Raw genomic sequence first — 24,013 nt, forward strand, 5'->3', positions numbered from 1 at the left:
GCTAGCACATGTCTCTCGCCATGATGTTACTTTTTCTCCTTGTTGCAAACTCCCTTGGCTGGAAGTCATGTGAGGGTATATATCCAACATGCCATCGCCTCCCAGCTCCAATTCACAGTAATAATGTAACAAAGCAGATGACACAAAGGACCAACTAGCCCATTCTCTCTGGCCAGTTATTCCTATCACACTGCCAAGGATATATACTAGCTGCCAGCTGTATAGCATGAGCATCTTGAGGATATAATTCTTCTCTATTTCACTCCTCTTGGTAGCTGAGCACATACAGTCTCCTATTTAGCAGGAATGTGCATTCGTTAGTGCACACTCAGTTCATTACCGCACCTTACACAAATTAATGCACAGAAAATCAATTTTATGAGTGTTATTCTATGGATTAACACATGTAAAGTCACTCTGTATATGTTAAGAAGTCTGAATGCATGTTAAAAAAAAAAGGAGTACGTGAACTGAAAAAATACCCCCAAATTACGAAATTCTGAAAAATCCCCAAACACTTCCCTACTATTTAGTTTACACTAGGCCCGCCTCATCACTCCTCACCTATCTACAAATCCAAATGGCCATCAACACCAGTGTGGATGATGTCCCCACTTCCTTTCTCCTATTTCTCATGGCTTTCCTGGATGGTGCACATGGTCTGCCAGGCAGACCCAACTACATGAGCATCTCTTTCTGCTAATATTTGCAGGCTACCAGACACATCTAGTTGCTAATTATTGTGTTATCACTTCACTTGTTACTGCCTTTAAGGATACTGTGTTTATCCATTGCTTTCCTGAAGCCTGTAACTATGAATGGCTGTGGGGTCAATAGGAGAGGTTTGGGAAGCCATAGAATAAAAGGTTGTAACAATGCTTTGCATTTCTTGAAATAAACTGAAGTAGAAAAACCTCCTTTTTCCTTTGTAAAATACTCATTGTGTGAGAAAGAAATTTTACACTAGACGCTAGAGCTTGTAATTTATAAGATAATTGTAGAAAGAAGTGACAGAAGGGATCCTAATAGTAAAACAAACATACGCATAAATGCCACAGGTATTTACTTAGTTTCCTCCAAGTACAAATGAAAATGATTCATTTCTTGATTGATATACATCATCTACGTTTTCAGAAATACTTTAAGACCTCTTTGGACAGGCATTTTTTCTCTCTCTCCCTCTATCTATATACACATACTTGTATACATAGATATACATACACACATTTTAAAGTGCATTATGGTTGCAAAATATGTAATTTGCTTTTCTGTGAAGCAGAATAACCTTTGGTTGTATCTTAGCTCTTTATTTATAATCTTTTTCTATTTCTAATAACACCCATAGTAAACTACTCTATCTTCTAAACCAAATATATATATGTGTGTGTGTGTGTGTGTACTGCTACCGTGTTTCTAAAGCAATGTAAAAATGTAAGAAAGAAATAAGCCTTTCTATTTAAGTCTGTTCCAGCAGCAGGATATTAAGGGTGGTTCTGGGGATGTGATATGTCACATTACAACATTTGCTTTTGGTATTCTATACAGAAGACTTGAAGCACTACACACTAGACTATGGGAACTGTTATGACATGCCTGTTTCTATGGTTACCACAGCAAGTGGGGAGAGGTGCCTGTCAGGGACCAATTTACTTCTCCAGAGGGGCACTGCCAGCATAGGGAAGACATGCTCGCTCATAAACCTCAGCAGAGACTAAAACCTGAGCAATAATAAGCTAAATGAGCATACAAGTATTTCACATCACTAACCTACAGACAATATCTGCACAACAGAAACCCAGGCAAGTATTATTGCAAAGCTCAGCTTGAGTAAAGGGTTACACAACAGGCCATTAGTGTTTCCAACAACTTGCTGGATCTCCAATTTTTATAACATTTAACTTTTCCCTCACAGTCTATAGAAAAAGGAGATATGTCAAAGCTATTTACATAAACCTAATTAATGGAATATTATTCCGGTACAAAGCTTTTTCAACCCAAAAAAAGTTAATGTGCTGGAATACCATTATATTTTTTCATTTGTACATTTGTTATGCCATCAAACTGTCCTTGGACATCAAGGCAATTTACATACCAAACTGTAGAACGGAACAGAACACACAAAACAGGTACATGAGGAGGGAATTTGTGAGTAGCATTACAATAAAAATCCTCATACACTGTGGGAGCAATTCTATAAAGTGGTGTCTAAGTGCAGGCATAAGAAAGAAGTGCGTTTAGCACTGTCAAGAACAGGGTTAAGGTGCTCACTGGTGCACGGTCATACATACATCTGATACTATCCTATAAGCTGCATGTTGCTAGGTGGATGCCCATGACACACCCATGCTCTGACCACTGGTACAGCTCATTTATAGTTATGGGCCATGTGTCCAGCAAGCCAATTTTACAGAATAGTGCCTAGCATATGCACGCATAAATGCTAATTTGTGATGTCATTCATGTACATTAAGATGACTGAAGAACTGACAGGATTGAATGGAGATATTTTTATTAATGTTTCTTCATGGATTTTGCTTATACTTGAATATTTTACATTGCATTTGGTTTCTATCGATGTCCAGTATAGGAATTTATGTCATTAGGTTCATTTAAACAGTGAAGGCATTCCGTAGACATGTTTTTGGAGAACTACCAGGCACAATAAGGTGGTGTGCCATTTCTGTTTCTGCACTGAAATAAGTCATTTTACTTTTCTGAATCCATTTGGAAATTTATATTGCTACTCTCACTAAATTAATTTTAATTCCAGAAAGAATGGTCCTTTATCAGCCTGATGCAGCAGTATAGACCCATTTTAACCTAGGAAACCTCCATATTATAAGTGAAAACAAAAGCATAATGATTAGAGCACGGAAAAAAACCTCACCTTAATAACCATTAGCTGCCTGAATTTATCTAATCTTTCTGCAACAAGATCAGCTATAAAATATGCCCCTGTTTATGGATTATGTTTTATAAGCCCACCAACACCCAAAGTTGCAGAAAACAAAATAATCTTTGGTTCCTCCGCATTATGAAAATGAAGATTACAATCTTCTAGAAGTAAGAATTCTTTGTAGTCTGATGTAACCAGTTAAAATATACTCTAATTTCTCCAACACCTCTACAGATATTCCTTGGGGAGGGTACAGTAAGAGAACATCTGGTGAATTACAAATCACTATTTCTTAGTAATAACCCTTCCATACCCTTTTCTCTGCTGTAATATATTTTCCCTAAAAGAACATCCCACCTCCACTTCTACTCTTCCTTGGAAAATGAAGGTATTTAAAACCTAAGGGACACAAAACGAATTTTTGGTGGGACGCCCACTCTCTTGTCAAACAAATCTCAGTTAAAAATAAACAGTCCAGCTGTCCCCTCAGATAAATGATTAAATGCCATTTTGAATTTACAGATCTTGTATACAATACAACCATAGACTATGCACTATGACTTTCATATCCACTCAAAACACAAGGGATACCCATACTTTTTGTTCAAACATCCCTAAAAATCAAAAAGAGTTAATTTACTAAGGGTTGTTACCCATTTTGGGCCAGATTCTATATATGGTGCCTGAAAAATCCACGCAGAATAAATTTCTGACTAAGCGTATTCTATAAGCAGCGCCTAGATTTAGGCACGGTATATAGAATACGCTTAGTTGCCATCCCAGCGCCTAGAACTACGCACATCCATTTACACCAAGGAAACCATGGCATAAATACTGGTGCATAGACTTGGGCACAAAGGGGCATATTCTATAACAGTGTGCATAAATTTTGGAATGCCCACAAAACGCCAATAACTACGCCCCTTTTTGGCTGCGCGCATTAGAATTTAGGCACTTTTTTTTACAGAATACACTTAGTGAGTTGTGCGCATAAATTCTAATCATTGCCAATTAGTGGTCATTATTGCTGTTATCAACACTGATTAGCTTGTTAAGCCGATTAAGTTACTTGTGTTGTTATACAATACGCTTGAGTTTCAGAGCAGAACTAGGTGCAATATATAGAATCCGGGGGTTTATTTCTATTTCTAATGGGAAGTAAATCAGACCATAAATTCAACTTTTGAAAAGTTAGAGAAATCTTCCATGTTTTTGTGTGCGTGTGTATGTTCATGTATGTACCATCACTTTCAATGTGTAAATTTTTGAGGTACAATTTTAATGATAAATCTTTCAAGATAGCTTTTAAAAATGCAGTATATCTATATATCCACATACCCTATATACTAACAGACACATCATTAAAAAGGCGGTATATCGGGAGAGACCTGCCCTGTTGGAGTGTGCAGCGGGAGCCAGGCACTGCCATGGATGGTTGTCAGTGACGTGACTGAGGTCCTTTAACATCAGATCCCTTCCGCAGCTGTGTGAAGAGACCTGCCCTGTTGGAGTGTGCAGCGGGAGCCAGGCACCACTGCGGACGGTAGCCAGTGATGTGACTGAGGCCCTTTTTTGGATTCCTTCTGAGGTACACGGCTGTGTGTCCGCGAGTACATGCCCAAAGGGGCGTGACTAAAAGGGCAGGTTCCACCCCTTTGGAGCCGCCTGAGAGTCGGGGAGTCCATCTGGTTCCATTACTCATAGGAAGCGGAAAGGAAATAAGCCGGCGAAGCCGGGACCATCTTTGATGAAAGGCTCTATGGATCAACACATTCGTATAGGAACAGCTGCAATGAGTGGTGGAGCAGTGAGTATGGCATCCACTTCTATCTCCTTATCTTCTGGTTGTAGAATGCCACCTTCCCAACCAGTTTGGACTAGGGAGTTGTTGGGATCTTCGATATGTGGTGAATCCAGTGCTCTTGGGGGTTTGCTTTCCCCATTAGAGCCTACTCCTATTATGGATGTAGGACCCAAGAATATTTTACCAGTTCTAGCTACTATTAAAGTATCATCTTTAGCTCTTACTGGTTGAATCTCAACAGCTGAGCCTGTAGACTTGAAGGATATTGGCTCAGCGGTGTTTTCGAACTGAGAAGGTACTACAAGACAATGCAAAAACTTTTTAAGGTTACTGAAGATACTTCTCAAAAACTCTTGGAACAGGATAAGAGAATTTAATCTGTGGTACAGCAATTAGTAGTCAGAATCTCAAATGAAGAAGGTTCAGGCAGCTTTGGCTGCCGTGAAAAAGGACAATTTATTGCTGCATTTTTGAATGGAGTCTCTAGAGAATTCTGATAGGGCTTGTAATCTTAAAATATTGAACTTCCCAGTTACTCATTATTTATCCCCAAGAGAACTACTAAAGATATACTTTAAAGATGTGTTGGAACTTTCTAATACTGATTTCTATATAATTACCAATTTGTATTATTTGCCTAAAGGTGTGAAGGAAATAAGAGAGGAAGGTGGTATGGATATACTTAATTCTCCAAACAGTTTAGACGTTTCTCATTTTCTTGAATCTTTTCAGGATGTTACTAATAAATGGGTTACATTGCTGGTTACTTTTCAATCTGAAGGACAGAAGCTCACCATTCTGAAAGCTTATTTTCCTAAGAAAAGCTATCTGTTTTGTGGTTTTTTATTTCCTGATGTTTCCAGACCTACCCAGATAGGTAGGAAGGCATTTCTCCAGTTGAAATCTAAAGTAGTAGCAACAGGAGCATCATTTTTCTTAAAATTTCCTTGTAAATGTTTAATTGATTATGAAGATACAAGATATGTTTTTTTTGGATCCTTTGCAGCTTGACTGTTTTCTTGCTGGGAAGTCAGCAAAGGAAAATTCAGACTGCAACTGATTTCTTTATTGAAGTGTCTTGTTGGGGAAAAGGGAAAATTGTTCAGAGATAATGAAAGCCTAAGTTCCGTCTGATATTTTATTTTTCCTCAACAGTTATTTGATATCTGCTGCTCTAACAGTCAATAAGGTTTCTGTTGTGATGTGGACCTGAATAATGGTATATTTCCTGTTATTGTATATAACTTATGATTTCTTTTTCTTGATATTTGCCTGTAAATTTATTACATTTCAATAAAAAAGCGGTATTATCATCAAGAAACTAATAATAATAATATAACCACCACTTGAAAAATCCACACAGTGAAAATTATTCTATCTGCCATCATCTACTATGTTAAATCTGCAGAATACTGCTTATTACATGGATACCCTGTGCATCTAATCAGCGATTAGTAAAGGTTCCAGAATAAACATCTTTTCTAAACATGATTAACACTGCACTGGCACATGTTCACATCCAATACAAAGCAAGGAAAGCTGCCTCGCCTCAGACTGTTTACTTTAGCACTGCTTAGAAACAGCCTGCTCACTGATGATTACTCCAAGACTTCCGGGTGTACCTCTAGAGAGAATTTTCAACCAAGATTAGTTACATGATTATAGAAGACACTGAAGGTGCTCAGTACCTGGGGACAAGAGCCATCAAATCCCTCCTGCTGAATGACCCTATGGATAGACTGAAGGAGCAAGGTATAAGCATGACCCATGCTACAGCTGAAGACAAAAACAGAAAAATACGGTTTTAGGGCAAGGGAGATATAAAAGAAAAACAGCACAATATTTAAATATGGTGACTCAGGCTTGAATTAACTAAACAAGCCACTTATAACTAAAGGAATACATTGTTCTGAAAATGCTAGGGGCCCTGTTTACTAAGACGCGCCAGCGTATTTAGCACACACTAAAATTAGCAAGTGCTAAACGACAGAATTGCCCATTTATTCCTATGGGCAACTTAGTGTTTAGAATGTGCTAATCATTAGTGTGCGCTAAAAACGCTAACACGCCCTTAGCGCTGCTTAGTAAACAGGGCCCTAGGTTTTAAAAAAATGTATAACTTTAATTTTTATTGAAAATAATAGACAAACACAAAACATAATCCCCCGAATTCTGTACAGTGCACCTAGAGTTGTGTGGTTCTGCGTGTAAATCTAGGTGTATTAGATTAGTTGTTAAACGTTAACAGCTCTTAACAAGCAATAATGAGCACTAATTGGCAAAAATTTGAATTTACGTGCGTACATTGCTAAGCATATTCTGTAATGTACTGCGCCTAAATTCTAATGCAGGCAGGAAAAAAGGGACATGCTAAGGGGCGTGGAACTGGGCATCTTGTGGGCATTCCAAAATCTACGTGCGTTGTTATAAAATATGGGCCAGTGCGTGTTGCTATAAAATATGGGCCAGTGCGCTTTAGTAAAAGGACCCCTTAGATTTCATTGGTGTAAATGGATGCGTGTAGATTTAGTCGCATGAACTAAATCTAAGCGTATTCTAAATACTGCGTGTACATTTACGAGCAGTATTTAGAATACACTAATGTGTAATTGCCTAACACGCGTTAATTTTATGCACCATATATAGAACCGGGCCCAATGTGCAAAACAACAACAACAAAAAAAACCTAGAATACCCCAGTAAAATCACAATACCAGTGTTAACTAGTTCTGTGCCTTGATACCATATGAAAGATAAAAGCTGCAGAGACTAAGAAGGCTTAATTATGTCAGGCTCACTTACCTCCAACAAAATTAATGATTTAATGAAGCAACTTAAAAGATGAAACCAGCACAGCATTTCAGTAGTAATCAGAGATAATTAACACATATTTAATGAACTGCTATTCCAAGTACACCTGATCAATGTCCTGATCACCTGAGCACATACAAATAATACAAAAACATTTCCTTTCGGCACTGTAAGAGATTTATGAAAAACATACTGGGGCACAGTAAAATAAAATCATTCCTTTTATGTATTTCTTCAATAGTTTTCATATTCCTGACTGCACATGACTACGAGATAATACTATTCACTAAGAACTCAATTCTGTACAGTTTAATTCACCAGGGGCAAATTAAAAAAAAAAAAAACAACGTAAAAATTATATTCTTGCTCTTCTTTCTCTCTGCATACAGCAAAATTCTTTTAAAAGCTGGCCTGTAACTTCCAAGAAAAACCATGAAACAGACTACTTTTATTTTACAAATTAGCACCCATGATACCGGCAGTACATAGGAAAGTGTGCTTCATACAAGTAAACCTGACATAGTGGTATCAGATGCAGGATATCACAACAAATTGCAACTTTACTAATGCCCTATTTTTGCAAACGAAGGTGTCCTTTTACTAAGCTGTGGTAAGCACTAGTGTGTGCTAATCATAGCTTAAAAGGCTTACTGCGGGGCAAACAGAGCTGTCCCACGGTAATTTTGTAATCTGCATGCATAAACAAATAAATTAAATTTTTGTGCAAAAGGGAGCAGAGTGGGCGGTACTAAGCGCTGATTAGCATGTGAGCCCTTACTACCTACAAAATAGGTGGCAGTAAGGGCTCATATGCTAATTTTTGTTAATGGCTGCGCTCTAATGGCAACATTAGCACATGAAGAATATCCTCTAACACTCAAAAAAGGATATTTGTGAAGTGCATATATAATTAAAGGAAACAAAAAAACCCCCCTACAATTAAGCAAAGCTAAATCTGGAAGAAAAAGCTTCAGAAATCCCAGGTTTACATATTAACCTGTTTTGGCCAATGACAATCATTGGTATAAAAACATTTAGAAACAAAACCCTTACATTACAGTTCATATCCAAATAAACCTCTTTTTCCCAGGGGCGTAGCTACACCCAGGCCCATCCAGAGAAGACCCCTAACACCTCCGTCATCGACGTGTCTCCTCACACCCTCTCCCACCCCCACCGTAGAGCTTCCCTTTAACGCTATCAGCGCTGCCTCCTCACCTCACAGTCTCCGTTTTCCACCCCCGCGGCAGCGCTTGCAATTTGCTGTCGTCGGCGCGCTGCCTGACATAGCTGACAGACGCAACGTGACGTCCTACTCCGGGACCTTCCCTCTGCCGCATGCGTTCCGCCCTGCGTAAACAGGAAGTTGAATTAGCGCGGCAGAGGGAAGGCCCCGGAGCAGGATGTCGTGCCGAGTCTCTCAGCTGTGTCAGGCAGCGCCGACGATAGCAAACTGCAAGCGCTGCAGCGGGGGTAGGACACGGAGACTGTGAGGTGAGGAGGCACTGGACTTGCTGGGGGGAGGTTACAGGGAAGGGGAGACGGAGAGGTGCTGGATTTGCAGGGGGAAGGGGAGAGGAGCTGCATATGCGGGAGGACGGAGGGTTGGAGGGAAAGGGGAGGTGAGGTGCTGGACATGTAGAAGGGGGGCTGGGACAGGTGCTGGATATGCAGGAGATGGCTGAAGGGAAAGGAGAGAGATGTGGACCATGCGGAGAGTAAGGAACAGGTCCAGCACGGAGTGGGGTAGGGACAGAGCATGGGTGCCTACCCATCCAACCTGCTGGCCCACCCAAAAATTGCTTTCTGGCTACGCCACTGCTTTTTCCTACCTTTGCTGTCTGGAAGTTTTATTTTTCCATCATGTTGATCTCAGTTTCTCTTTTATGCTTTCCTGCCTGTCTTCTGCTAATTCTGTTTCCAACGGCCGCTATCCATTTGTATTTCTCCTCTCTCCTTCTTCTATTGTTCCATTCCCTTACTACATCTGTCTCTGACATATTGATCTTTCATTGCTCCTTGTGATCTTGGGCAAGTCACTTAACCCTCCATTGCCTCAGGTACAAACTTAGATTGTGAGCCCTCCTGGGACAGAGAAATAACCAGATTACCTGAATGTAACTCACCTTGAGCTACTACTGAAAAAGGTGTGAGCAAAATATCCTATATAATAATTCTCACCTCCAACGTTCTATCTTGCTGCCTGTGTCCGTGGCTTTCTTCGGAGTTGGTATGCTAAACTCCGTAGATCAGGCTGATGTCACTTAGAACGCCAGAGCCAGAGGAGGAGGGGCGAAAGGAACAGGGCACGGGGTGGAGGCGGAGCTTGAAAGAGAAACAGAAGCGTTGAGGGGCGGAGTAGCCGAAAGCGTCGCAACCAATGACAGGGAAAGAAAGGTCAGAGTCTTCCTTGGGCGTGAGCGGAGGCGGCAGAGCCACGGAGAGCGTGCTGCTGTGCCGAGCCAGTTCACGCGTTCCTGCGCAGGGGAGGGGGGACCTCAGGAGTCGGAGCAGCGCAAAAGAGGAGGAAAGCAGGTGACGGCCGCGGCTGCCCCTCCGGGCCCCATGGGAGAGTGTGTGGGCAGCCGCCACGACTCCTCGGGAGGGAGGGACCTTGAAACTCGGAGGGAGGGAGCTTGAAACTCGGAGGGAGGGACCCTGAAACACGGAGGGAGGGAGGGACCCTGAAAGTCGGAGGGAGGGAGGGGTCGACCCTGGAACTGGGAGGGAGGGGGGGAGGGGGGACCCTGGCACACGCTCTCATTCTCACACACACACACACTCTCTCTCTCACAGACACACTGGCACCCAGTCTCACTCTCTCTCTGCCACACACACACACTCGCACATTTACTCTCTCTCTCACACACACACTCCGAGGAAAACCTTGCTAGCGCCCATTTCATTTGTGTCAGAAACGGGCCTACTAGTCCTATATAATAATTCTCACCTCCAACGTTCTATGCGTCTGGCTGCCTGTGTCCGTGGCTTTCTTCAGAGTTGGTCTAGGCTCCGAAGCCAAGGCTGACGTCACACGCAGCACTGACCAACCGCACGACAGCAGCACGAGGCCCCGTCCCTGCTGCCCTCGCTGCCACGCCCCTTCCCCAAGGTTGCTGCCGCCGCTCACCCCTCCACCCCCCAGGTTGCCATCGTTCCCCCCCTCCACCCCCGAGGTCGCCACCTTTCCCCCCTCCACGAGGTCGCCGCAGCCACTGCTCTCCCCTCCCCCCCCCCCCCACGGTCACCACCCAGGCCCAGCCACTTTCCCTCCAGGCCTGCCCACCAAATATAGACCTGCCAAGTCTCCCACGAAACATGTGGCACCAGTAGACAATAAATAGTGCAGGCTGCTGCTAAAAGTCAGCATGTGCTATATTCCACTGGTTAGTGAACTTTAGTAATTTGCCTTAGTATCACTGCATAAAAATGGGACCAACAGTAAAATCGTACACATTAAAAACAGAGCTGCACATTAGCAGCTCTAGCTGAAAATGACAAAAGCAGAATTTGAATCAGAGGTGTGCATGGGGATTGGGACAATGGGAAACTACTACTACTACTTATCATTTCTACAGCGCTACTAGATGTACACAGCGCTGTACACTTGAACATGAAGAGACAGTCCCTGCTCGACAGAGCTTACAATCTAATTAGGACAGACAAACAAGAGATAAGGGAATATTAAAGTGAGGATGATAAAATAAGGGAAACCCGCAGAAATCGGGTCAAAAAAAGTCATTACTACTGTGGGGAGGGCAGGGATGGATTGGAAGTGAATGGGGACAGGAGGGGCTGGGGACCAGATTATGTCCCCAAGCATTACCTTGACTTGGAAGCTTGACACCAATACCTCGGCTTAAAAAAAAAATTGAAAGAAGACCTAATCTTGATAAAAACTGGTGCATGTGTTCAGCAATTCTGGTAACGAAGGAGACCACTGATACACAAACTGGTGACAATATCTGTTTCAAGCATTCTGGCAGAAAATGATCTCCATCAAGCTAATCTCATCCTTGTGACTGATAATGCAGCTAATATGAAAGCAGGATTTCTAGATGAGGTCTGGATAGGTTGTGCAGGCCATAATCTCAATCTTACACTCTCTCATGGAATCCAGCCATCAAAAACTGAAGCAGATCTGAATGACCTCTCTAGTGAGGTAAGCGAGCTTACAACATTGTGCAAGGAGGCAGTTACACTCACTAAGCGAACAAAAGTCAACTGTTCACTAAAGACTGTTCACTAAAGAACATGCACAAGCAGTGCGTGTCAACTCAATGGAACAGCGTTCTACTGTCATTGAAATCTGTAGCACAGAATATGGAGGAGCAATATGCAATTGCCACTGAACCAAGAGCAAACAAGCAGTTCCTGACTAAACTGTGTACAACTGATGACTTCTTGTTGGAAGTCGTTGCTGTGGTGTTGGAACCATTTGACAGGGCTACAAAAGAACTGTCGATAGATACGAAGCCTTCACTATACCTGATGGTCCCAAGAAAATATCAATTGAAAGGGCATCTGACAATTGCAAGCTTAGACAGTCATGTGATTCCTTAAAGAAATGACTTTCAGATCAACCGGATTCCTATTTTACAGTTAGGGAGACACACTTGGCAGCAATATTGCTGGATTCAAGGCTGAAGGGTCGTATAGAGCTGATAAGCGTCAAAGGGTAGAACAGTGCTATAAACGATTGTGAACACTGTCAGCAGATCAGGCTGTAGTGAAGGTGAAGCCAACTGTTGAATCGCCAACAAAATGTCCAAAACAAGAAGAATCAGAGGCAGATATTTTTTTGAGAAACTTATTCATGGGCCAGGAAACAGCTTCAGTGATTGACAAAGTGAATATATACAAATTGAGCTTGGACAAGGAATTCTGCTCATGGCAACAGAGGTCCCATGTGTGGCCACAACTGACGTGTGCTGCCTATTCCCTATTTGGAACTCATGCCACAAGCATATTACTACTACTACTACTATTTAGCATTTATATAGCGCTACAAGGCGTACGCAGCGCTGCACAAACATAGAAGAAAGACAGTCCCTGCTCAAAGAGCTTACAATCTAATAGATAAAAAAAAAATAAAGTAAGCAAATCAAATCAATTAATGTGAACGGGAAGGAAGAGAGGAGGGTAGGTGGAGGCAAGTGGTTACGAGTCAAAAGCAATGTTAAAGAGGTGGGCTTTCAGTCTAGATTTAAAGGTGGCCAAGGATGGGGCAAGACGTAGGGGCTCAGGAAGTTTATTCCAGGCGTAGGGTGCAGCGAGACAGAAGGCGTGAAGTCTGGAGTTGGCAGTAGTGGAGAAGGGAACAGATAAGAAGGATTTATCCATGGAGCGGAGTGCACGGGAAGGGGTGTAGGGAAGGACGAGTGTGGAGAGATACTGGGGAGCAGCAGAGTGAGTACATTTATAGGTTAGTAGAAGAAGTTTGAACAGGATGCGAAAACGGATAGGGAGCCAGTGAAGGGTCTTGAGGAGAGGGGTAGTATGAGTAAAGCGACCCTGGCGGAAGACGAGACGAGCAGCAGAGTTTTGAACCGACTGGAGAGGGGAGAGGTGACTATCATCAGAACTTTCTTTTTAAGCTGCAGGACAGACAATCGAGGAACGTACATTAGAACTGAGCTCTGGCTCTGTAGATGGTTTATTATTTTTACATAGTGTGAAATGATTGTTTTCTCCCAGTCCATGTTAATAAAAATATTTTCCTTGTATATTTAACAAAATTATACCCTATTGTTTTGTGTTAAATTTTAACAAGTTATAAGATGAATTTTATGCTTTGAATTTACAAGATCTTTTACATATGGGTTAGGTAAGGGGATGGGAAAGAAAACTGTAGGAATGGTGAAGTGATAGTACCAATATGAGGAGGATGGTGAAGGGATGGAAAAGAGTTGACTGGGGATGGGAGGGGACGGTAGCAATATGATGGGGATGGGATAAGGACAGAATAGAACTGACCAATAATGGATGGGGATGGGGACTGGATTATGTCCCTATACACACCTCTAATTTGAATCATGGCTTTCCAGGTTCTCAGCCCATCACTCTAATCACTAGGGGTCCTTTTACAAAGGCGCGATAATCGTTATCGTGTGCTAAAGGCTAGTGATGCCCATAGAAATATATGGGCAACTCTAATGTTTAGTGCGTTCTTATTTTTAGCGTGCACTAAAAACGCTAGCGTGCCTTTGTAAATGGACCCATAAGTTATTCCTCTCCCATAGATGCATTGTTCATTTCTTGGTCAGTGGTCCTTTCTTGCCTCGGTTATTATAATACTGGCTTTTCCTAATGTGTAATGATGCTGGCTTTACTGTTAAAGACTCTGGGGTCAAGAATCAAAGTGATTTAACCAGTCAGAATCAGCTTCTGGTTGGTTAAATCGCCTATTTGTGGCTAACCACTAATTTTCAGCAGTACTTAGTTAGTGCCAAAATTAAAGCCAAATATTTTGGGGGCATTCTAGGACAGAGTTGGCACTTGGCTGTTTAAGTGCCAATATTCAACACTTCACCAGCCAGGTTAACCGCATAAGTAGCACCACAAAATGCTGATCGCTGCTGGCTGAATTTTGGGCTCTCTGGTAGTTAGGAGTTAGTGCATTTTTAGATATCGTATATGTTTTACCTGTGAACTGCTTAGGTGTAGGCAGGTTAATGTTTTTAATAAATGAATATATCTATATATACAGTGGGGGAAATAAGTATTTGATCCCTTGCTGATTTTGTAAGTTTGCCCACTGACAAAGACATGAGCAGCCCATAATTGAAGGGTAGGTTATTGGTAACAGTGAGAGATAGCACATCACAAATTAAATCCGGAAAATCACATTGTGGAAAGTATATGAATTTATTTGCATTCTGCAGAGGGAAATAAGTATTTGATCCCCCACCAACCAGTAAGAGATCTGGCCCCTACAGACCAGGTAGATGCTCCAAATCAACTCGTTACCTGCATGACAGACAGCTGTCGGCAATGGTCACCTGTATGAAAGACACCTGTCCACAGACTCAGTGAATCAGTCAGACTCTAACCTCTACAAAATGGCCAAGAGCAAGGAGCTGTCTAAGGATGTCAGGGACAAGATCATACACCTGCACAAGGCTGGAATGGGCTACAAAACCATCAGTAAGACGCTGGGCGAGAAGGAGACAACTGTTGGTGCCATAGTAAGAAAATGGAAGAAGTACAAAATGACTGTCAATCGACAAAGATCTGGGGCTCCACGCAAAATCTCACCTCGTGGGGTATCCTTGATCATGAGGAAGGTTAGAAATCAGCCTACAACTACAAGGGGGGAACTTGTCAATGATCTCAAGGCAGCTGGGACCACTGTCACCACGAAAACCATTGGTAACACATTACGACATAACGGATTGCAATCCTGCAGTGCCCGCAAGGTCCCCCTGCTCCGGAAGGCACATGTGACGGCCCGTCTGAAGTTTGCCAGTGAACACCTGGATGATGCCGAGAGTGATTGGGAGAAGGTGCTGTGGTCAGATGAGACAAAAATTGAGCTCTTTGGCATGAACTCAACTCGCCGTGTTTGGAGGAAGAGAAATGCTGCCTATGACCCAAAGAACACCGTCCCCACTGTCAAGCATGGAGGTGGAAATGTTATGTTTTGGGGGTGTTTCTCTGCTAAGGGCACAGGACTACTTCACCGCATCAATGGGAGAATGGATGGGGCCATGTACCGTACAATTCTGAGTGACAACCTCCTTCCCTCCGCCAGGGCCTTAAAAATGGGTCGTGGCTGGGTCTTCCAGCACGACAATGACCCAAAACATACAGCCAAGGCAACAAAGGAGTGGCTCAGGAAGAAGCACATTAGGGTCATGGAGTGGCCTAGCCAGTCACCAGACCTTAATCCCATTGAAAACTTATGGAGGGAGCTGAAGCTGCGAGTTGCCAAGCGACAGCCCAGAACTCTTAATGATTTAGAGATGATCTGCAAAGAGGAGTGGACCAAAATTCCTCCTGACATGTGTGCAAACCTCATCATCAACTACAGAAGACGTCTGACCGCTGTGCTTGCCAACAAGGGTTTTGCCACCAAGTATTAGGTCTTGTTTGCCAGAGGGATTAAATACTTATTTCCCTCTGCAGAATGCAAATAAATTCATATACTTTCCACAATGTGATTTTCCGGATTTAATTTGTGATGTGCTATCTCTCACTGTTACCAATAACCTACCCTTCAATTATGGGCTGCTCATGTCTTTGTCAGTGGGCAAACTTACAAAATCAGCAAGGGATCAAATACTTATTTCCCCCACTGTATATATATATATCATTTACATGGGAGCTCCAAAGTAGCTATGACTACTGTTGGAAGAGATGAGAAAGGACTATGCCATTTCTTACAGCCTTGCAATGGTTACCTATAAGCCCAAGAAATGTCTTTAAATTGCTCACCATTGTTTTAAAGGTTCTACTGCATATAGGATTTTTCTATTTGTCTCCAAACCTACTGCAACATGTTCTCTTTCAAGTTTTAAGATCATAACAAGATCTTTGACTAGTGCCTGTTACTGCCAAAAAAGTAAGACTTTCCCAGAAACAGGAGCATCCATTGGGGGGAAAGGCACTCTCTTTAGAGGCTAAGATGAAGATTAATTACAAACAATCTGGAACAAGTAAAAATCTGGTTATTTAGCCAAATTTCTTCTCTGAGTCGATTTGTGGTAGAGGTATCATGACAGAGAAACATAAGATGATGAGAAGAATTAGGTGTAGGCTACAATAGGTTAAATAACTGTTTTCAGGTAGTAAGAGTTTTTTTTTATAGTGAATGTTTTTAGGTTTTATTCTTTATTTTAAATATTTAAATTATACAATTGTACAATATATTTGTTTTTATTTATTTATATATTTATATTCTGTCCATCCAAATATCCTGGGCATAAAATAATACTTTAATGTTATGATAATTTTAATATTGATTACTATCCAAATTAAAGACATTTTTGAGATAAAAATAGACCATAAACAGCAAATTAAGGGGCCCTTTTACTAAGCTGTGGTAAGAACATAAGAATAATCATACCGGGCCATATCAATGGTCCATCTAGCCTAGTATCTTGTTTCCAACAGTGTCAATCCAGGTCACAAATACCTGGCAGAATAAAAATAGCAACATTCCATGCTACTAATCCCAGGGCAAGCAGAGGCTTTCTCATGTCTATCTCAATAGCGGACTATGGACATTTCCTCCAGGAACTTGTCCAAACATTCACTCCTGTCTCTGCCCTGCCATTAACATTAAAACTTGTATTCCACTAATACCTCATGGTTCAAAGCGGATCCCAACATAAAAGAAGCTGGACATTTCCAGGAATTACACACTGTAATCAATAAATCTAAATACACAATTCAATAAAAGACTAGGAAAAACCTTTAAAAGGTTAGTTCAGGCTAATTATTAAAATAAAAAGCAAATTTCTTAAATAAATAAGTTTTAATATGTTTTCAAAACTGAAGATAACTTGAAGCAGCGAGCAAAAGAATCCGAACATCCTTACCGAGATGAGTTGATTGGAAGGAAAAAAGGTTGTCTAATACCCAAATTTTTTTCATAATTTTTAAAGAAGAAAAGGTACATAGGGCAGTTGATCTAGTAATCAAAAAGAGCTAAAAGATACACGGGGGCTAACCCATAAATAAGGAGGTAAAATTTAAATACAACTCCTAGCATGGACCAGAAGCCAATGGCTCTTTATAAAATACTGAAACACACTATCAAACTTTTTCAGGCACAGCACAGTGTTCTGAATGGTCTGTAAACGCTTTAGTAGTTGTTTTGAAGATCTCAAGTAATTGATATTACAATAGTCTAACATACTCAGGATCAGAGATTATACTATCAAGCAAAAGTGATCTTGATCAAAGTATTTGTGCACCCGCCAAAGATTACACATAAGAAAGAAAGCTCTGTGCTAGTCTGTTTACATGAGAATTTAGAATCTAGCAAAATACCTAACACTTTTATAGAAGAGGATAAGTGGTAATCTACTTAATTCTGATACTTTTTTCCTCTTCTGCAGTTGAGTGACTAATCAGTAAGAACTTTGTTTTTTCTGTGTTTAGCTTGAGCATATGCACTTTCAGCCAGAAATCTACAGTATCAATAATATTAAGAAGCAAGACTGAAAGAGATGCAACCATCGATGTAATAGGGACCATAACTGTTATGTCATCAGCATAACTATAAAGATAAGCCCCCAATTCCTCCAAAGACCAAGAATATTATAATGCCTCTGTATTGTTCCGTAGTGTGACCTCACCTTGAGTATTGTGCTCAATTCTGGTCATCATATATCAAAAAGATCTAGTGTAATTAGAAAAGGTTCAAAGAAGAGCAACCAAAATTATAAAGGGGATGAAACTCCTCTCATATGAGGAATGACAAAAGAAGTTAGGGTTCTTCAGCTTGGAAAACAGACAGCTGAGAGAGGATATGATTGAGATCTATAAAATCCTGAGTGGTGTAGAATGGATAGAAGTGAATCGATTTTTTAGTCTTTCAAAAAGTACAAAGACCAGGGGACACTCAATGAAATTACATGGAAATACTTGTAAAACAAATAAGAGGAAATATTTTTTCACTCAAAGAATAGTTAAGCTCTTGAACTCGCTGCCAGCGGATGTGGTGACAGCGGTTTGCGTATCTGGGTTTTAAAAAAGTTTGGACAAGTTCCTGGAGGAAAAGTCCATAGTCTGTTATTGAGATGGACATGGGGGAAGCTACTGCTTGCCCTGGATTGGTAGCATAGAACACTGCAACTAATTAAGTTTCTGCCAGGTACATGTGACCTGGATTGGCCACCGTTGGAAGCAGGATACTGGGCTAGATGGATCATTGGTCTGACCCAGTATGGCAATTCTTATGTTCTTAAAGTGAAGCACAGAGTATATGTATAAACATTAAAAAGGAGAAGGGATAAAGGGGAACCCTGCGGGACACCGCTGGGATTACTCCATTTGTCCAAGAAATTTCCATCTAACTTTACTCTATAATATCGAAATTTTCATGAAACCCAAAAACCAGCTTCCCAGTAACTCCTAAGCTTTCCAGCGTCTGCAAGAGAATTTTGTGGTCTACCAAGTCAAATGCACTGGATAGATCAAAATCCAGCACAAGGGCCTTCTTACCTTTGCACAAACATTTACAAATATTATCTGTTAATGAACCAATAATGGTCTCAGTGCTGAAGTTTGACCTAAACCTAGATTGTGTATAGTGCAGGATGTTATGGTGATCTAAATAATCTGATTCCTGGTGGGCCACCACTCCCTCCATCAAGTTGCAGAAGAACGGTATGGAGGTTATTGGGCAGTAATTTGATATTAAAGTACTAGGTTCTCTAGTATTCTTCGTAATTGGAGTAACAATAATTTCTCTCAAGTTCTGGGGAAAGTCCCCCGAGTCTAGCAAGGAAAGTGGGTGGCATATGTCCCAGGATGCAGAACATGGGGTTAGGTGCTGCCTACTTTCCAAAATGATGGTGTGGAGACAGAAGTGAGAGGACATTTCTCCTGCCTCCCAACACTAAAAGTGTATGGATGGTTCCGGGGGCTAGGGCGCTTGGATCACCAAGTTGTGAGGCCTTCACACTGTTTGTCCTCAGAGAAAAGCAGCTAGAATCCTGGAGCCCTAGGTAGGCCACATGAAAGTGGTAGTTGCACTACACAGCCTGGGGTACCCTCTGGAGGATTTGCAGGAAACTAGAAAGATGGCACAGAGCTCTTTGGTGGGGGGGGGGGGGGGGGGGGGGGGGGGGGGGGGGAAGGTAGGAGGTCCATCACAGGGAAAGTATACTTCCTCTCTTTCCAGGGGAAAAGACATAGCTTCCATCTGTACGTCCCTGCTTCTAAAGCTTTCCAATTTTTTATTAAATGAAGTTAGAATATAAGTTATTTTGAATAATGCATCCATACCTTTCCTTTCTTAGAATTCTGAATGTTGATTTATTCATTTGAGATCAACCTATGCAAAACTGACATAGCAAATGTTCCTATTAAACATTATAAACAGCTGTATAAATGCATTTCCATGGCAATCTTTGTCATAATATTGCAGCCTCTGAACAGATGATTTAATTTTTAAAAATTTATAGTTTTTGTTCGCTTTGTTACTAAACAGTCCTTAATTTTGATAATGGTCTTTCCCTTTTTTAAAAAAACCTATTTAGCAGTCTAGTAACTGATAAACCAGAGTTGGCAAGAAGGTATCCTAGTGACAAGGGAGCCTTTTACTTCCCTATTGATACAGCTTCTAGCCATTTACCAAAGGTTAGCTTATCAACGGTATGACAAATAGGCTTATTATCTGTAAGTAGACCCCATTAGGACAGACAATTTAAGCTGTTCTAGCCAAATTTATCTGCAAAATATGTGCTTTACATATATTTAGGCCCATTTACCTTTTTCAAAGCGCATGCATGCTAGAATCAGTAAATAACAAATATAGCTGAAATGCTTAAGTACATGGTTTTACCAGGATTTCCTCCACCACATCCAGAAGAACAGGAGCAGGCCTATTTGACTATTAAACTGACCCCCCCAACTCATCCATGCAGTCTATGTACTGGAGCTCACCATCTTTTCAACTAGAAACACTATGACCAAAGTTAGTCTGGAAAGATTTCTGAGGAGGAGCTCTTACAGTGGTATGACTGACTATCTTGTGTATTTTTCTGTCTTGAAGATCTTGCCATTTCATTATTCATAAATCTAGCATTAAAGTATTAGGTTCAATCAACCAGATTTAAGTGCACAGAATCTTCATGCCTTATAAGTGAAAGTCACAGGGAGAATGAGCCAAAGAGTCAAGGAGCGGGACTCCTGATTGAGCAATCCGGTAGCCCCAGAGGGTCTGTTGTGATGGGTGGACTGTCAAGTGGGTAGATGCCCCAGTTATACAGGCAGGCATTTGTGTCAATCAGAACTAAAATATAAAATGTTTAAAGTGGCCTCAAAACTAAGACACGTGTGCTGTATCTCCAGAGCAGCCAACTTTCAAATAGCCATTGTGCAGATAAAATAAAATGGCTAATTTTATCCATTTATCCATAATCAAAACAAGCAAGATTTTTTTTCAAAAATCTGTGCTATCTGGCTAAATCATAAGTCTGCCCTGTGAATATCCCTGGAACTGCTCCCTTTTGACCAGGTACACTTGGCAGCCTAATAAACTTCACCAGTTAAATTTGGCCTGTCAATCAGAGGAAAGTTTTTAAAGCAGATTTTTAACTGGCTAACTTGCAAAGTTGGATTAAACCTTTTGAAAACCTGCCCACTGTCTAGTGTTTTTATTGGGAACATGTAACAGAATGGGGTTCCTATTGCTTTTTCTTCCACTGAAAATGTATAGCAAAACAAAAGTGAGTTTGGCTTGTTGGCAGAATAAAGTGAAGATATTTACCTGTAGAAGGTATGCTCCAAGGGCAGCAGACCTTATATTCTCACATGTGGGTAACACGGGTCCGCGTTGCCGGTCCGAACCTTGTAACAAGCTTTAATCAGGTCTTTGAGTGCAAGAATCACTCCACCGCGCATGCGAGAGTGCCTTCCTGCCTGCCGCAACAGCAGTACAACACAAAGCATAAGAAAAGGAGACAACTCCAAGGGGAGGTGGCAGGGAATGTGAGAACATAAGGCCTGCTGTCCTCGGAGAATACATGCTACTGGTAAGTATCTTCGCTTTCCCCGAGGACAAGCAGGCCTATAATTAATCACATGGTGGCCTGAAGGTGGAGACCCACTCGATGCATGATCACTCCCACTCCCATTTGGACCGATGCACCAGATGCCGACACCAACGTTGAGGCTTTGGACCTGGCTCCAAAAATCTTTTCTCTCTGAGTCTCCTCTGGCTAACTGTGTTCTCTCCTTCATAGAAAGACAGCGAATACAGTTTGCAGGGGTATGATCAGGCCCCAAACACTGCAGACATCAAGAATGTGTATGTTTGCCAGAGATGGTCCTATTGAACCGACTGCAGTACTTGAAGCTATTGGGAACCTTTGATGACATGAAAGGGAAAACAGCCATGGTCAAATCAAACAACTCAATGGTGCTAAAAAGGGAAAAGCACCAGGATAAGGAGGAGGGAAAAACCCGACTGGAGTTCAGGCCTAAAGCAAGCGAGGTAAAATAAAGAAAACTTTAAAAAGACGAAAAAATTATCTAAGAAGATATGGGGAGGAATAAAACAAAGAAAAACTCTGAGAGAGGTATATTAAAAAACAAAAGGAAGGCACAAAAAAGAGCGACGGCCAAATCAGCTGTGAGGAGTGAGAATAAATGTGTTCTCTCCTCACAGCAGAAAAAAAAAAGAACTACTGGTCCCATGCTCTAGCGGCAGGCAGAAGGGCACATCTACATGCATGGTGGAGTGCATCTCACACTCAAATGCCTGTTTAAAACTTGTTACAAGCCCCGGACCAGCAACGCAGACCCGAATTACCCACATGTGAGAATTAGAGACCTGCTTGTCTTCTGAGAACTGTGCTTGCTCATTTTTGTTTTATGATGACATCCTGTTTTTTTCTCACAATGCCATTTAATGTGGAACTGACGCAGCTTCCAGGACTACTAGAGACATATCAGCAATTGTTTTATACATTTTTAAAGTGTTCTGAGTCATCTTATCCAGATAGTGTTTGTAAAAGCAGGATAACAAAATCTTAAGCAAATTTATAAAATAAGGCATTACATTACAATTAACTCGGATTTTAGAACATAAATTTTTGGATTCTTCAAAGCAGACACTGTTCCAGGTCTTCTCCGACTGTGTTAATGGATGATTTGTGATTAAGTCTAGACTTCATGACTGTTCTGTTCGGATATGGCTGCCTTCAATTCCATGGAGTATAATATCATGATTTCAAGTCTGATGGTCTTCAGTATTAAAAGCTTCCCTGTTAGTGGAAGTGAGAATAGAGATCTTTTGGATTCTTGAGACTTGCTATATGGAATCCCTCAAGGCTCTGTTCTCACAGATGACTTCTGATTTTAGGTTTTAACAGATAAACACCAATAATGGACCCCGATACAAAAAAATTTAAAATACTTTTTGAGTGTGTCTATAGTTCTTTCATATTAGGGGTGTGGAGTTGTGTGGATTGGTGGGGAAGGCTCCCACCTTAACGCATTATGAATAGACAGCAGAATATGCAAAATTAATAAGGACATGATTACTTTTATAAGAATAACAGGAGCCACTAACTATACCTTCTTAAACCACTATGACGTATTCTACTCTTGTAATTTATAGTCTGCACTAATCTCATCAGTAGATTCTAGGTGAATAACAAACCACAGACATCTAACCAGATACAGACATTTACAACAATCGTAGATTACAGTTTAGACAACTAAAAATACGTTTTTTTTAACTTTTCAAAAAAGAAAATAAGATGAAATTTATCTTAAATCCACCAAACGATTATTCCACTGCATAATTCCCTGATATCCAAAAGAATTATCAATTAACGATTTTAAACAAACAGATTTTACTGAAGGAAAGCCAAGTTTCAACAAAATTTGGTATCGGGAATTTCTATGGTTAATTGGAAATGAGACATAGTGAAACCTTCTGGATCCATATTATATGGAGCCAATGTCATAAAAGCAGGGTAACCCGATCATATTTTTTTGCTCCACAAATTAGATGAGCTGCCATATTTGGGATCAGCCGCAGTCTAGCCTTCAGTATTGCTGTAATCCCACCATACAAAGAATTGCAATAATCTAATTGAGGTAAAATGATTGCCTGAACCACTACCCAAAAGCGTTTGGAAAATAAATGTGAATGTATTGCACACAATCGTACGTCCTTCCAGCCCACCAGCTCCTTCCTCAGGTATTCCCCCATTTTACTGTTTCCTTCTTATATCTGTTTGCTTAATTCTACTATATCATCCAAATTCTCTATGTAACTCCAATTGTTTTCTTTTACTCTAGAATGGCGAACGCCATAACGGAACACTGTAAGCCACATTGAGCCTGCAAATAGGTGGGAAAATGTGGGATACAAGTACAACAAATAAATAAATAAATAAATAAACTGACGCAATCGGAAAAAAGTTTTCCTTACTAGTCCATTTATCTGTATCTCAAAAGATAATTAAGAACCAAGAAATACACCCAGAGCTTTGGACTTCTTTATCGAGCACTTCTCCAGAGTGCAGCACAATCTTCCTTCTAATAATTCCATCTAAATTCCCAAAACCTGTGCACCATATAAGCCAAGTGAGATTCTTTGAAGCGGGACAAAACAATGCAGTGACTACGTCTGTTCTACCTGCTATTGGTGGCTGTCCCTTTGGTTCAGATTATACATCAGTAACAAAGCTTGGCTGGCCATACTTCTTGTCTTCAAGTTGATGACTTACATTGATGTAGGTAAATGAGGCCCAGTGGCCTTTGGCTGGTCAACTAGTTTAGGCTATCCAAGGCCATAGCGGTGAAAGTAACAG

At 41.0% G+C, this 24,013-nt stretch overlaps 1 protein-coding gene across 3 annotated transcripts in view; it reads right to left on the reverse strand.

Annotated features, from left to right (window-relative positions):
* ELP4 (elongator acetyltransferase complex subunit 4) overlaps positions 1–24,013 on the reverse strand; it is a 335,577-nt gene that overhangs the window by 184,388 nt on the left and 127,176 nt on the right. For all 3 annotated transcript variants that reach the window (XM_030200666.1, XM_030200665.1, XM_030200667.1), the window contains exon 6: positions 6,389–6,476. In XM_030200666.1, coding sequence (XP_030056526.1) covers positions 6,389–6,476 — 88 coding nt within the window. The remainder of the gene's footprint in view (positions 1–6,388; positions 6,477–24,013) is intronic.

This window comes from Microcaecilia unicolor, chromosome 4, assembly GCF_901765095.1.
Source record: "Microcaecilia unicolor chromosome 4, aMicUni1.1, whole genome shotgun sequence".
In the NCBI taxonomy this organism is placed as follows: Eukaryota; Metazoa; Chordata; class Amphibia; order Gymnophiona; family Siphonopidae; genus Microcaecilia; species Microcaecilia unicolor.